Source organism: Myxine glutinosa, chromosome 8 (assembly GCF_964187855.1).
Source record: "Myxine glutinosa chromosome 8, kmMyxGlut1.1, whole genome shotgun sequence".
Taxonomy (NCBI): Eukaryota; Metazoa; Chordata; class Myxini; order Myxiniformes; family Myxinidae; genus Myxine; species Myxine glutinosa.
The window spans coordinates 72,205,535-72,221,831 of NC_136268.1; the positions used below are offsets into that span (position 1 = coordinate 72,205,535).

At 44.1% G+C, this 16,297-nt stretch overlaps 1 protein-coding gene across 4 annotated transcripts in view; it reads right to left on the reverse strand.

Moving 5' to 3' along the window:
* The window catches only part of LOC137415012 (receptor-type tyrosine-protein phosphatase kappa-like), a 566,119-nt gene that overhangs the window by 159,939 nt on the left and 389,883 nt on the right, over window positions 1-16,297 (reverse strand). For 3 of the 4 annotated variants that reach the window (XM_078783392.1, XM_078783391.1, XM_078783390.1), the window contains 2 exons: window positions 13,047-13,124; window positions 3,626-3,963 (listed from right to left, as the gene is read on the reverse strand). In XM_078783392.1, coding sequence (XP_078639518.1) covers window positions 3,626-3,963; window positions 13,047-13,124 — 416 coding nt within the window. The remainder of the gene's footprint in view (window positions 1-3,625; window positions 3,964-13,046; window positions 13,125-16,297) is intronic. The other variant, XM_078783393.1, reaches the window with a different exon arrangement.

Sequence of the window (16,297 nt, forward strand, 5' to 3'; positions counted from 1 at the left end):
TAGGGGCTTCTTGGTCGTACCTGTCAAACAGGACGATTTTCTTGGAGCCAGGAGGGTAGTGGGCCAGTCGAGCGCCGAAGTTTGCAGCCAGGTTTCCTGCGGTCCCGGCGACTGGCCAGACGACGTGGTACAGCAGCTGGCCGGCGTCAACCAGCACCACGTCTGGAGCAGGTGGAGTCATGACAGAGACACCGAGACACTTGATGAGCATGGCCTTGTTTCCCTTCCTCAAGCAGCCGTACTCGTTGATCAGGGCTGGAGGGACTGGACTCAGCTCGAACTGGAAGACGTTGGCTACCTCCACGCTGCGCTGCTGCCCCACGACCAACAGCCGACTGAACAGCACTTTGACGTCGTAGATGGCCTTCCCCTTGACAGTGACTGCCTTCTTGAGCGCCTCCATTGATTTTACCTTCTTCTTTATGTTTGTGTGGAAGTTACTGCTTAGCGAAGCGGAGAACTGCTTGCTCTGCTCACTCCCGATGGCCAGTGCATCCTGAACGTTGACTGTTTTGGGCGCCACTTGGCCGTTGCAGATGTTATAGACACCTGGATGCTGCTCGTTGAGAGGGTGAGTGCACTTCTCCAGCTCCGCCGCAATCTTCCTCCGATTGGCCTCATCCAGTCTCCTTCTTCCCTCTCCTTCCTCCTTGTGCTTGTTCTTCTCCTCCCCGTCCGCTCCACCATGTGACTTCACCTCGTTCCCAGCTTCACTGTACATATCTTCCATGGCGATGTCGAGGTGGGAGCACACACTGAAACTGTTGACCCACACAGCCACTTGCTCGGCGCTCGTCGAAATGCCCTTCATACCGCCAGCACCCTTCCCTCGCTTGATGCACGTCTGCTCGCCGAACTGATCTGCTGGCACTGCGGTCCCGCCATCCGTGTGCCGACAGATGTGCGCGCCTGCCAGTAGGTCCTCCTTGGCACACTGGGGAAGGTGCTCCATCTGTCGCACATACCAGCTCAGGTAGCGGGCATAATTGTGGTGACCTGCCGCGAAGAAATACGGCAGCATAGCCTTGAGACAGTACTGCTGGAGGAGGAAGTCACCGTTCCGCTCTCCGCACAGGAATATGAGCACCAGCACTCAGCAGTGTAGGCTTGACGAGGCAGTCCACCCATTTGACCTTGACATTGATCCCGTATCCAAAAAATAACTTCAGAAATGGACTCCCCATACTCTAAAACCCCTAGAAAGAGGTATTACACGACCCTCTAGGTCATCGAGATCAAAAGTTGAAAATTGGCCAACATCCAAGATAGCGGTGGCCACCATCTTGAATTCTGAGAAATGCTCAACGTTGCAGAAGTAGCAACCAAGCTAATTTGACTCTTCTAACTATATAGAACACATTTCCGTGGAAAACGTTCGCAGTAGTTAACATTGCAGGGTCAACATTTTGGCAACCTGACGATCATTATTTAGCCTTTCCATTATCAATACCTCCTAGTTGAACAAATATTCGACCTAATTTAACGATTTTGCTTCTTACTGTAAAAGCTTTTAATTACATTTTAAAATACTTTAATTTCCGTATCTCTCCATCAGTAACACACACGTTTGTCCTCTTCATCATGGTTTCTTAATCTTCTTGTTCATACAGTTAATTTCCCAATCCTGTCAGATTGGCAAATGCTCAATCCATCGACCACCTCTCTGTACTTCCAGGACGACTTCGCTCAGTGATTTCAATAAACCCTTATTTCACCCCTCTAGCAATATCTGTCTTGTGGATCAGAACTGTGGATCATGAAATGTCTCTTCTGCGGCAGCTGCCTGCACACAAACATTAACTCTCCTTCATGTCCATTAATGGTGTCAAACCCATCCATGTCAGTGCTCCCCCCTGTATGATCTGTCCTATAAAAATGTGCTTTGCTGCTCTTGCATGCAGTGCCTTCAGAAAGTATTCATACCCCTTGACTTTTTCACGTTTTGTTGTTACAGCCTGAATTAAAAATGGGTTAAATTTAGATTTTTTTTTTGGTCACTGATCTCCACATGTCAAAGTGGATATATATATATATATATATATATATATATATATATATATATATATATATATATATATAAAAGAAATTTTTACAAAATAATTAAAAATTAAAAGCTGCAATGTCTTGAGTCAACAAGTATTACATCAATAAGTACAATCAGTACAATTTGCATCCTTTTGCTATGACACTCCAAATTGAGCTCAGGTGCATCAAATTTCCTTTGATCATCCTTGGGATGTTTCCACAACTTGATTGGAGTCCACCTGTGGCCAATTCAATTGATTGGACATGATTTGAAAGAAACACACCTTTCTATATAAGGTCCCACAGTTGACAGTGCATGCCAGAGCAAAACTCTACCATGAAGTACAAGGAACTGGCCGTATAACTCCAAAATGGAATTGTGAGGAGTCATAGATCTGGGGAAGGGTACAAAACAATTTCTAGTGCTGAAAGTTCCCAAGAGCACAGCGAGCTCCATCATTAGGAAATTGAAAGAATAGGGAACAACCCAGACTCTTCCTATAGCTGGCAGTCCAACCAAACTGAGCAACCGGGTAAGAAGGACCTTGGTCAGGGAGGTGACCCAAGAACCCAATGACCACTCTGACAGAATTACAGAGCTCCTTGACAGAGATGGGAAGGACAACAGGCTATGCAGCACTTCACAAATGTGGGAGAGTGGCCAGACAGAAGTGACTTCTGAGAAAAAGGCACATGAGAGCACACCTGGAGTTTGCAAAAAGGCACGTGAAAGACTGAGAGCATGGCACAAAATATTCTGAGGTCTGATTAGACAAAAATTGAACTCCTTGGCATGAATGCAAAGCGCTATGTCTGGGTAAAACAGAGAACTGCTCATCACCCATCTAACATCATCCTTACTGCAAAGCATGGTGGTGGCAGCATCATTCTATGGGGATGTTTTTCAGCAGCAGGGACTGGGAGACTTATAAGGAAAGAGGGAATAATTAATGGGGCAAAATACAGGCAAATCCTTGAGGAAAACATGCTTCAGATAGTAAAAACCTTAGACTGCAACAAAGATTTACATTCCAACAGACAGGTCCGGTGGTCTCCATGTCTTCTATCACCTCCTATCGAGTTATCTGTCCTTTCATACCCTGTCCCTCCTAGGTTTATGCAGGGTGTATGTCGTCTGCCAGTAACCCCCTTCTGGTGAAACTCCCACAATCCGGACTTACTGTTCACCTCCACTCATTTGTTCCTCCTTTTTTCCACCTGTAGAATCAACTTAATCATCTCAGGTTGTCCCCCATCATCATCTTTTTACACCATTAATTCTCTGCAAACCAACTTCATTCTTGGTTTCCAGCATTTCCCTCCACTTCTGCGATTGAGAGTTTGCAGCTGTAACCATATTGTTAATCCCCTTTGTCCTCCCCTTTGCTCTCATTCTTCCCACATGCCCCCTATTCCTCCAAATATCCCTCTATTTTGTACCTATACCCCACTGTTGGTGCATCCTGCCCTCCCCCATCCCTTTCTCCTGTTCTTTTCTTTCTGTTAATTCCTGGTACATTCAGTGTTCTAACTCCAACACAAGCCTCAACTCTTTTTCAAAAAAGAAGTCGAGAAAAACCCCAAAAATATAACTACATACCTCATACTCTTCCTTGAAGCCACAACCTTCTGTCGTCTTCATTTGAGTGATGTGCTGAAGCAAATCAGCAACTCTCACTGCAGGATGTAGCTGCCCAGTTTGGTAAACTGAGTCCACACCATTCTTCGCAGGTGGCACATATGGTAGAGCCTCCTTTATGGGACCATTTCCTCCAGTAGGACGTCGGCCAGTCACATATGGGCCATCAGGTCCATTCCGGTGGCGGTTGGCTGGTCCGTGTCCAAGAGAACCGCCTGTGATACTCCCACCACGAGACAATGAGTGATTGCTGGGTGCCACCACAATTCCTGAATCTTTGAAAGTTCCAGGGTTGTCATCTGTGGAGAACATTTAAGAGCTGCAGGATATTCTCAGATGGTGTGCAGATAAGGGGCAAACTCTTCAACTCATTCAGGACAATAACATATAATTAAATGGCTGAATTCAAAGCCCAGTGCTTCATATTGTTATTTATAGTTTTGGAAGTTGGTGCTATCCATAGCTCTTGTGAGTTTAAATGTATTGTCTTATGACAAAAAATGTTCATCCTTCAGCGTACACACGATAATTATCAAATATATTGGACACGATGTCCTATCTTGAAATGGCAATTCCCAACTTGCACGTTTATATTTTGCCCCACACTGCAAAGCAGGACATGACATATAAAGGTGCCTTATTGTAACATTTGGTTAACGATGCAATCGTGACTTTGATACAGCACAATATGGAAAGCACTTGCACCTGTCAGCATGACAATGCACCTCACCACATCACTGCATCCAGTAAGAATTGCTTTGAGGAAAAATTGAAAATTATTGAAATTGAAAATACTACAGGCTTTACAGGAAAATATACAGGAAAATACAGGAAAATACAGGAAAAATACAGGAAAATACTTTCAAATTGAAAAGTATTGAAAATTACTTAAGAGGCACCAAGGAATGCTCAAGAAAAGTTCATATGAATGGGCACCAATTTGATGCATACAGCTGCATGAAGTAAATGTATTTTATTTGCCAGATGTAGGGTGCCCCTTTATAGGAACTTTTCTAGAACATTACATGGTTCCTCCTCAGAGCACAAGGGTAGTCCAGCATGCACACAATATTTTTTTGAATGTCCCTTATTTTCTATTTTTGGCATTTTCTTCAAGCTATGGAATGTCTCTTCTTTTCTATACTTTGCCACATGGCACATACCATATATGAAGAGGCCTTTTCTATGGCATTTTCCCCAAGTATACCTGATATCTCTCAATAATTTGGTAGTGTGTAAACAACAACACCAGATTAGGAATTGAATAAACAGTTCAGAATAACCAACCCTACATAAATCCTTGCTGTCCCAATACTTTTGTAAAATAGGGTAAGTGCCTAAGGTTATAGTTTATACATTTAATGAAATACGAAATATCAATTATGTTTTTGTGCACATGAGTAATGTCCCCAAATTAAAACATTTGATCACTTATTACATTTTTTATTTTTTTTTTGTATACAGGATCGAGGCTCGTGAAAGAGCGAACATTAATCACACAAAAAGTCAAACCGACACATAAAACACAAAATAAGGGGAGCGGTAGACAAGATGGGGAGAGAGGGGGGAGGACACAAACACAACATTTGAGAGCAGGGACATCGAGAGAACTATGGGAGGGAGAGGGCTTGGGGGGAGGTGGGAGAGGTATAAAACATATGGACACTGCAAGGACTTCCAGGAAAGAAGTTGGAATTTCGAAAAAGTTTATCTGGGGTGAATTAGCGGTGCAGAAAAGATCACGGTTTTGGATGGGGGAAGATAAGAGATGGTGGTGAACAGCTGTTTTAAAGACCTGGAGGGAGGAATGGGATCGAAGGGAGTGGGGAGTTTGTTCCAGAGGCGGGAGAAAAGGGGAATGAAAGAGTGAAGGTGAGCAGAGAGCCTAGATTTTGGCAGTTTAACCATAAGAGGCTTGCTGGCAGATCTTGTGCGACCTGTAGGAATATTTGGGGGACAGAGCACAGAGAGAGCTGGGGGAGCAAGGCTGGAGAGGAGTCGGTAGAAGGCAGAAAGACCACCAACCTGCCTGCGCTGAGTGAGTGAAAGTCCCTCGGAGTTAGCTTCATCGCAGGAGATTACAATGATTCTGAAAGCTTTGGCTTCAACAGCATGAAGCCGAGCTAGGTGTGAGGCAGGAGCACCGGCCCAGAGGGGGGAACAGTATTCCATTGACCTGTAGATGAAAGCCTTGTACGTGGTGAGGAGCTCAGGTGTGCCAAGGGAGGACTTCGCACAACGGAGGATGCCCAGTCGGCGACTGGCTTAGGAGGCCTGCTTGGAAATGTGGTTTTCCCAAGAAAGATCATGGCAGATAGTGAGACCCAAAAGCTTGAGCGACAGAACTTCTTGGGGAGGATTGTTGAGAAAGTAGATGGGAGGGTTTTCCAGTCGGTCTTTTCGGAGAGACAAAGTAAGAGTGTGAGATTTGTCAGGATGGAAAGACATGTTCCACTTGTTTGCCCAGTCTGTGATTTTCTCCAGGTCTGCAGAGAGTGAGGAGGCTGCAGGCTGCCGATCTGAGGGATGAGGAATGGAGTGGTAGAGAGTGGAGTCATCAGCAAAGAGATAGAGAGCATTTTCCAGAGAGTCGGAGAGATCATTGATGAAGACCAGAAAAAGCACAGGGCCCAGAACACTACCTTGGGGAACTCCAGCCAGAACAGAAAGGGGATAAGAGAGAATTCCATTCAGGGCCACACGTTGACTACGACCAGAGAGGAAGTCCGCAACATTTGATCATCAATGAGCACCAACTACACCCTCATTACCCAACCTCATTTCAATAGGCTTGTCCTCAATGTTACTTTCAAATGGCAATGCCATAAACCTTCTATGAATAAAACAGTCCAAGTATTTGGCATCTTCTCTCCTCCAAAAACACCAACCAACAAAAGACCTGGCCCAGATTGTTTGAATATCAAGTGATTAATGCGGAATTCATTTTCCAATGATGAACACCTCCTTAGGTGAAAGTAAAGGAGGATTTATAACTGTCTCTGCTTCATGATGTAAGCTTAAGGACAGTTTTGGCAAAAAACATTAATATATATATACAGGTTGAACCCCCTAACTTGACTGGGAAGCTAGGCACAGATTGAGTCTCACCCCAGCAATTGCTGCACAACCTGTTAGCAACAAGTGTAGCCTGCTGTGCGGACACATTATCTCTGCCCTGCTCCTCGACAATTAGGAGGTTTGCAGTCAGGAACATTAATTTGACTGAGGAAGCACACTAACCTTATGACATGACACTGACGTCATGCACATAAATTATACCAACACATCACCTCCAAACTAGGAGGCATCCGTGTGGTAATCAAGTCTTTGCAGACTGAGATTCAAGCTCTATGGTCACAAAAAGACAAAGGTAGAGATGGCGATCTAGATTTCACCCTTGTTATGGGCTCATCAGGACAACATACTGCAAATTGTTTATTTGTGACCAATCTAAGCCAATAATATACACAGGTTGAACCCCGTAAATTGACTGGGACGCAAGGCACAGATTGAGTCTCACCCCAGCAATTGCTGCACAACCTGTTAGCAACAGGTGCCTGGTGCAGCCTGCCACACTGACACATTGTCTCTGCCCTGCACCTCGACAATTAGGAGGTTTGCAGTCAGGAACATTAAATTTGACTAAGGAAGCACACTAACCCTATGACATGACACCGACGTCACAACACTGACAAGGGGGAAACCTGGATCACGTGCGCACACACACACACACACACACACACACACACACACACACACACACACACACACACACACACACACACACACACACACACACACACACACACACACACACACACACACACACCTAGTTTGGAGGTGATGTGTTGGTATAATTTATGTGCATGATGTCAGTGTCATGTCATAGAGTTAGTGTGCTTCCTTAGTCAAATATATATATATATATATATATATATATATATATATATATATATATATATATATATATATATATACAGTGGAACCTTGACTTACGAGTGCCCCAACTTACGAGTTTTTCGAGATACGAGCCGTCGCTCGGGCGGTTTATTGCTTTGAGATGCGAGCCGAGATCTGAGTTACGAGCTTTCGCCACCCGGTCACGTGGTTATCTTGCCGTGCAAGTACAGTATCTCTGTCGTATAGCGCTGCATTTTTGTTTTCGCATGTTGGTTATTTTGAGTTTACGCCACCAGGTGGGTTCTGGTCACGTGGTTATCTTGCCGTGCAAGTACAGTATCTCTGTCGTATAGCGCTGCATTTTTGTTTTCGCATGTTGGTTATTTTGAGTTTACGCCACCAGGTGGGTTCTGGTCACGTGGTTATCTTGCCGTGCAAGTACAGTATCTCTGTCGTATAGCGCTGCATTTTTGTTTTCGCATGTTGGTTATTTTGAGTTTACGCCACCAGGTGGGTTCTGGTCACGTGGTTATCTTGCCGTGCAAGTACAGTATCTCTGTCGTATAGCGCTGCATTTTTGTTTTCGCATGTTGGTTATTTTGAGTTTACGCCACCAGGTGGGTTCTGGTCACGTGGTTATCTTGCCGTGCAAGTACAGTATCTCTGCCGTCAACTTGTTCAGAGTGCCGGCGATAGCTCGCCTTCTCTTTGTGGAAAACACGGTGAGATCCTTAACATCCAACAACTAATGGGACGCAAACGGGGCGCCCAGTTTAGCGGTACACACATTGATGAATCACCCTGCCTGTGATTCACCCATGACAGGTTATAGCTGGGTCGGGATTCAAACCCAGGCTGGACAGTTTAGAGTCAAGTGTGCGTACCTCCAGTCCAGGCCATCCTGCCAACTTGTATGCTGCATACAGGTGAAATATAAAGCGCGAGATATTTTTATATATACTGTATATTAAAAAAAAAATTGGTGTGGTTTTTGGCGGGCTGGAACGGATTAATAGCATTTCAATGCATTTTAATGGGGAAATTTGATTTGAGAAACGAGCAATTTGAGTTACGAGCTCGGTCACAGAACGAATTAAACTCGTAAGTCAAGGTTCCACTGTATATATATATATATATATATATATATATATATATATATATATATACATACATACATACACAGACTTGGCATTTAATATGGAATATTTTTTTTGTGGGGGTGAACTTACTTTTCAAGATGACTTAGAACCAAAAGTTCATTGGAATTATGTTGAAATTATTCTAGATTTTGTTAATGTGACCTTTAAAAGAAACAAAAACCACATTTGACATTTCGAAGCAAATCAATTGATCCTTGAAAGTGATGTAAACTGATATCGAACTCAATTCACGGACAGTACTGTGTTAAACTTCTGTGCGTTTTCCAGAAGTATCTCTTTATTTTGCACATTAGCCCAAATTTTTTTTTAACAAAAACAAAAGTTAAATTACGACTGGGATTACGGACAGTAAAATTACAGTTCAGTACTTCGTGTAACCCCCACGAGCATTCAGGAGAGCACGTACACGTTGAGGCATGCTGTTCACGAGATTTGCCAAGGTTTGGACAGGAATCGCTTGCCATGCAGTTACAATAGCCTGCTGCAATTCACGCACAAAGGCAGGCTGCTGGTCCAAGTTGTCGATTTGATGCATTAATTCTGCCCACAAGTTCTCTATCAGATTCATATCCGGGGACATGGCATGCCACTCCATATGCTCTACACCACGGTCAGCAAGAAAGTGCTGGATCATGCGAGCACGATGAGGCTGTGCATTGTCATGTTGGAAGACAAAGTTTCCTCGAAAGGCTGCACGAACAAATGGAAGCAATGTTTCTTCCAGAATGGCCCTGTGCTTGAACTGGTTCAGGTTTCCATTCAGAACAACCAGGTCAGTTTTGCCCCCTGCATGAAAAGCAGCCCAAACGGTCACCCCACCACCTCCAGCTTGGACTCTTGGCACTATGCAATCTTCGTTGTGGCTTCATGCACTTGTCTGCGCACTCGGACGCGGCCATCTTGATGATAGACCAGAAATCTAGACTCGTCACTGAAGATCACGTGATTCCAGTGTCCTGGCTGCCATTGACGGTGCTCTCTGGCCCACTGCAATCGGCACTGGCGGTGTTGTCTGGTCAGACATGGCTTTCTCAGGGGACGCCTGGCACGATAGCCTGCTTGAACCAGTCGTTGGTTGACTCGCCTTCTGGATACAGGCACATTTGTCAGTTGCTGCCACTCAGTCCTAAGCCGATTAGCTGACTTGGTACGGCCATTGCGGACTAACCGGTGCAGCTGGCGATCATCCCTCCTTGTGGTTCTGCGGGGACGTCCTGACCTCGATATTGGAGTAGGGACACCCTCTGGGCATTTCGTTTCAGGATCTTTGACACCTGACCTTGAGTGATGCCATACTGCCGAGCAATAGCACGCTGTTTCATGCCGGAATTTCGTAAAGCCACCACTAAATGACAAACAGCATTGTCGAGTTGACGGACCATCTCCAGGGGAAGCGGCAATAACCTTTGTAGACGTGCAGCAGTTGTTTTACACTAATACAGAATGCAACAACCCTTATATACCCGATTGTGAAGCCAATCGTCAAATGTACCTGTCCGTACATTTTGTCACGCCACTTGTGATATAATCCTGTTATTGACTTCTTGCTGCGACAGACAATCAGTGACATGGTTCTTTTACAAAGAAATCACCGAAGCGTAAAAGAAACTCACCAGATTGATATACCGAGTTCAGAAAGTAAACCCAAGTCAAGAAAAAAAAAAATTCCATATTAAATGCCAAGTCTGTATATATATATATATATATATATATATATATATATATATATATATATATATATACATATATATACATATATATACATATATATATATATATATATATATATATACATATATATATATATATATATATATATATATATATATATATATATATATATATATATATATATATATATATATATATATATATATACATACACAGTAAAACTTCCTCCAACGTGGGGGATACGTTCTGGGATAAGCTCGTGTTGGAGGAATTCGCGTTGGAAGAATCATTAAGTGTATGGGGAAATTGGGGACATGTTCCGGGCTCCCCAAAAACTGACCCTAAAACAGCCTTTCTTGCTTTATTTTTTACATGTTTCTTTGTATGGAATGGTGCAGCATTATTAAATATATATTAAAATAAGTGTTAGTATCATCATAGTACTGTATTATTGCAAAATAACTCACCTTATTGTGAGGTGGTTGTTGGAGGTGGGGTGATGATTGTTGGGTGATGAATTGCTGGTGGATGGTGTTGAATTGCTGCTGGTAGCTGTTGAAGTAGGCCTAAAGAATTGTGTTAGAGGCACTTGCCTTGCCTTCTGTTTTAACTCCCTGTGAATTTCTGTGTTGGGATTTAAAGCCGACTCTATGGCCCACTTGAACTTCAGGCTTCTTTTCACAAAAGGATCTTTCCTTACAGAAATTTATTGGGCAGTTTTTGTTGCCTTGAAGCGCTCCTCCAGCAGTTTGGTGGTTAATTCTGCCTTTTCTGGCTATTCATCATAATCTTCATAGTCTTCTTCAGGAGACGGCTGGGTCACAAGTTCTTGAAGTTCTTCAGTGGACAGTTCTTCCACATGGGACTTTAACAGTTCTTATACTTCTTCTTCTTCCATGTAATCAAATCCGAATTTCAGGATATCAAAATCTTTGGCGAAAGCGCCGGCCGTTTTTGTCGCAATTAATCCGGAATGTAAAATCGAACTGCGATCACGATGAAGGCAGGTGACGACTCGTATCATCGTATGTATAAAATACCTTCTTCAGGTAATTGTACATGCCCAATGGCCTTTCTTCTTACAATGGGCCCATCCACTGGAGCAGTTTTCTGGTTCTGATCTTCGATCCACACACTCTTCCGATCTTTTCTCCATTTTTTCAACAAGGGTGTCTCTCCTGCTAACGTATGATGTTGCGATGGAGGCTCCTGCAAGAACGCTGGAACGGATTTTATCTTCGGCCTTCCATACCGTCCTAATGGTTTATTCATTCACGCCATATTGCCTGGCCAAAGATGAAGCAGAAACTGAACCACCTTTAGAGGCCATCTTTCCCCGCAGAGCAGGGGGTGGCCTTTTTGGGGCACCGTGGTCCCCTTTTTGGAGCAATGTTTTATGGCCGGATGCCCTTCCTGCCGCCAACCCTGTTAGTCGCCTCTTGCGACACATAGGGAATTACCAGTGAACTGGTACTCGATTTGCCGACCTCGGAAGGATGACAGGCTGAGTCAACCCCCCTGGCGTTAATTCAGCGATCGACCGGGATTCGAACCCAGGATCCCAGGATCCCAAGCCGGCACCCTAACCACAAAGCCAAACACCAGGCTGATGACAGAAACTGATTCAGGATATCAAATTTGACCTCCATGGTCATCGTTTTCATCCTCTTCTTGTCTGGTTGGTTCAAATTGGGTCTTTTGGGAGCCATAATGATCGACGTAAGTTCACTTGATGGTGGCAGGTTCAGAGATGGCGACAGGTGGAAGCTCGTGCCACGCATGTATATCAATTAAATAGTAATTAAGCAAGGTAATAAGGAAAAAGGGAAAATAATAAAATCTTTGGGAAAACGCCGGCCGTTTTTGTCACAATTAATCCAGAATGTAAAATCGAACTGCGATGACGGCAGGTGGTGACTCATATCATCGTATGTATAAATTAAATATTAATTAACCTTTGTCCACACAAGGGGGGTGTTTTTAGCCTTGTATTTAGCCTAAGAAGGCCTCCCTTGTGTGGACAAGGGTTAAGTAAAATACAGCACAGTAACAAGGAATAAGAATAATATAAATCTTTGGGAAAACACCAGCCACGATCACGTAAATGCGAAACACACCCTCGCGTTGGGGAGGTTTTGACGCATTTAATTCAGCGCGTAAATTGGAAACCGCGTTCGAAGAAGCCGTGTTGGAGGAAGTTTTACTGTATATATATATACATACATACATATATATATATATACATACATATATATACATGTATATTCTCCAAAAGCATTTCCCAATTGGGAAATCAATTAAATATCACTGCTGTATTTATTTACAGCAACTATTTCCATCCATGGAAATCCAACATTGACATAACAATTTCTCCCTGACAACAAGCACTTTCCATATGATGTCCAAAGCACAGGAAATGTTTTTTTTTCACAATAATTAGGAACATAAATAAACAAACAAACAAATAAATAAATAAATAAATGGCATGAATTCCAAAAACTTCAATACAGTTTAAAGAAAGAAGAACATAAATCAGTTGGAGTTGTATTTTGTTAAATATTTCCAGCAGATTTGGAGTATTTCCCACATCTGTTTTTCTTTCAGCCAAATAATTTGTTTGCTCAAAAAACCTCATCAAACCGAAGACATACCTTGCATGAAGAAGGCTTGTGTGGATCGACTTAGAGTTCCATGCGCTTGAATGGTGTTCGTCGGTGAAGGATAGAATGCTAAAAATGGTCCAATGCCATGAACAAGGGGAATAAAAATTTTTTTTTTCCACCAATACCAAATGTCAAGGAGAATTGTCATCTTCATCATCATCAATGATATACTCTTTGCACAGCATTCATAATCCACATATTCTTTACACAACATAAGATTTGCCAAAGCAGTCTCTTGGCAAGAGTAGACCTCTGACACAGGATTATTATTATTATTATTTTTTGTGTACAAGGTCGAGGCTCGTGTAAGAGCTAACATTGGTCACAAAAGAGACAAACTGACACATAAAACATATGACAAAGGGAGCAGGAGAACAAGATGGAGAGCAGGGACATCGGGAGATCTGTAGGAGGAAGAGGGCTTGGGGGGGGGGGGGGGGGGTGGGAGAGGTAAAAAAAAGTAAAAACACGTGGACACTGCAAAGACTTCCAGGAAAAGTTGGTATTTCAAAAGAGTGGAATTGGGGTGAATTAACGAGGGTAGAAAATATCAAGGTTTTGGATGGGGGAAGATAAGAGATGGTGGTGGACAGCCGTTTTAAAGACCTGGAGGGAGGAGTGGAATTGAAGGGAGTGAGGGAGTTTGTTCCAGAGGCAGGAGAAAAGAGGAATGAAAGAGTGAAGGTGAGCAGAGAGCCGAGATTTCGGCAGTTTAACCATAAGAGGGTTGCTGGCAGATCTTGTGCGACCTGTAGGAATATATGGGGGACAGAGCACAGAGAGAGCTGGGGGAGCAAGGCTGGAGAGGAGTCGGTAGAAGACAGAAAGGGCACCAACCTGCCTGCGGTGAGTGAGTGAAAGGCCCTCGGAGTTAGCTTCATCGCGGGAGATTCCAATGATTCTGAAAGGGTTGGCTTCAACAGCGTGAAGCCGAGCTAGGTGTGAGGCAGGAGCACCGGCCCAGAGGGGAGAACAGTATTCCATTGAGCTGCAGATGAAAGCCTTGTATGTGGTGAGGAGCTCAGGTGTGCCAAGGAAGGACTTCACACGACGGAGGATGCCCAGTCGGCAACTGGCTTTGAAGGCCAGCTTGGAAATGTGGTTTTCCCCGGAAAGATCATGGCAGATAGTGAGACCCAAAAGCTTGAGTGACAGAACTTCTTGAAGATGATTGTTGAGAAAGTAGATTGGAGGGTTGTCCAGTCCATCTTTTCGGAGAGACATAGTGAGACGTTGTTGACCCAGATGGAATTAAAGGAAGATGGAAAAGATATATGGAAATGCTGTTGAATACAGAGAATGAATGGGATGGCAACATAGAGAGTAACCCAGTTTTAGGACCGGCAGAGAAGATAACTGAGAAGGAAGTTGAGGAAGCGATAAAAGCAATGAAGGGTAGAAAAGCGGGAGGGCCGACGGGAGTTGTGGGAGATATGTTCAAGGCAGCAGGAAGTTGGGGTGTGAAGAGAATGACAAAGATCTGTAATCTGGTGGTGAAAGAAGGCCGCATTCCAGTGGATTGGGAACTGAGTACCCTCGTCCCTCTATACAAGGGGAAAGGTGACCCTCTGGAGTGTGGCTCGTACCGAGCGATAAAGTTATTGGAGCATGGAATGAAGGTATTGGAAAGGGTGTTGGAGAGGAAGATACGGAAGAAAATGAAGATCGACGAAATGCAGTTTGGATTCATGCCAGGAAGAGGAACGACAGACGCGCTTTTCATTGTGAGGCAGTTGCAGGAGAAGTACATGGAGAAGAGGAAGAGGTTGTTTCTTGGGTTTGTTGATCTGGAGAAAGCATTCAATCGGGTTCCACGCAAAGTATTGACATGGGCATTGAGGAAGTTAGGAGTGGAGGAATGGTTGATCAGAGTAGTGATGGCAATGTACAAAAGAGCGTGCACAGCTGTAAGGACGAAGGACGGGAACAGTGGTGAGTTTGAGGTGAAGGTGGAAGTGCATCAGGGGTCGGTACTAAGTCCACTACTATTTGTAGCTGTGATGGAGGTGCTGGCTCAGAACGTAAAGGAGGGTTTACCGTGGGAGTTGTTGTATGCAGATGATCTGGTGTTGATTGCGGAAAGTATGGATGGACTGAAGGAAAAGATGAACACGTGGAAGGAATGTATGGAGACAAAAGGTCTGAAGGTGAATATCGGAAAGACGAAGGTGATGGCAAGTGGTAAAGCATGTGGTGAGGTGGAAAGAACTGGGAAGTGGCCCGGTGCTGTGGGTAGGAAGGGTGTCGGAGTGAACTCCATTCAGTGTACAATGTGCGCTGAGTGGGTTCATCAAAAATGTAGTGGTCTGAGAGGGTCATTAACCAGTGTGGCAGTTACATTCAAATGTAAGGTGTGCACAGAGGGAGCTGCAGATGGAGGAAATGTTGAGTTGGATCTTGGAGACGGCGTGAAGCTGGAAGGTGTGAAAACATTTTGCTACCTCGGAGACATGCTGAATGGAGAAGATGGATCAGACTCGGCAACGGTTGCTCGAGTGAGATGTGCATGGAAGAAGTTTCGGGAATTGAGTGGCATGCTGATGATGAGGGGAGTGTCATTGAAGCTGAAGGGAAAGGTGTATGCTGCATGTGTGAGAAGTGTTATGATTTATGGGAGCGAGACATGGGTAATGAACGTAGAGCAGCAACGAAGGTTGGAAAGGGTGGAAATGCGAATGGTTCGACGGATGTGCGGAGTATCGTTGAGAGAGAGGAAGACAAATGATGAATTGCGAAAGATGATGGGAATAGAGCCTGTGATTGATGCTGTGAAGAGGAACAGGTTGAGATGGTTTGGTCATGTGTTGAGGAAGGATGAAAGTGACTGGTTGAGAAGAGTGATGGAAATGAATGTAGAAGGAAGTAGAAGACGGGGAAGACCGAGAAAGACTTGGCTAAAGATGGTGGAAGAAGAAATGCGGGCAAGGGGGTTAACAAGGAGAGATGCAGAAAATAGGGCAAAATGGAGAAGATTGTCATGGGGACCGCAAGGCTAACCCCCGCTCTAGCAGGGAAAATGGCCTTTAAAATGCATGTTGCGTTGTTGTATAGTGAGACTGTGAGATTTGTCAGGATTGAAAGATATGTTCCACTTGTTTGACTAGTCTGTGATTTTGTCCAGGTCTGCAGAGAGTGAGGAGGCTGCAGACTGTGAATCTGAGGGATGGGTTATGGAGCGGCAGAGAGTTGAGTCATCAGCAAAGAGATAGGATTTTCCAGAGAGTTGGAGAGATCATTGA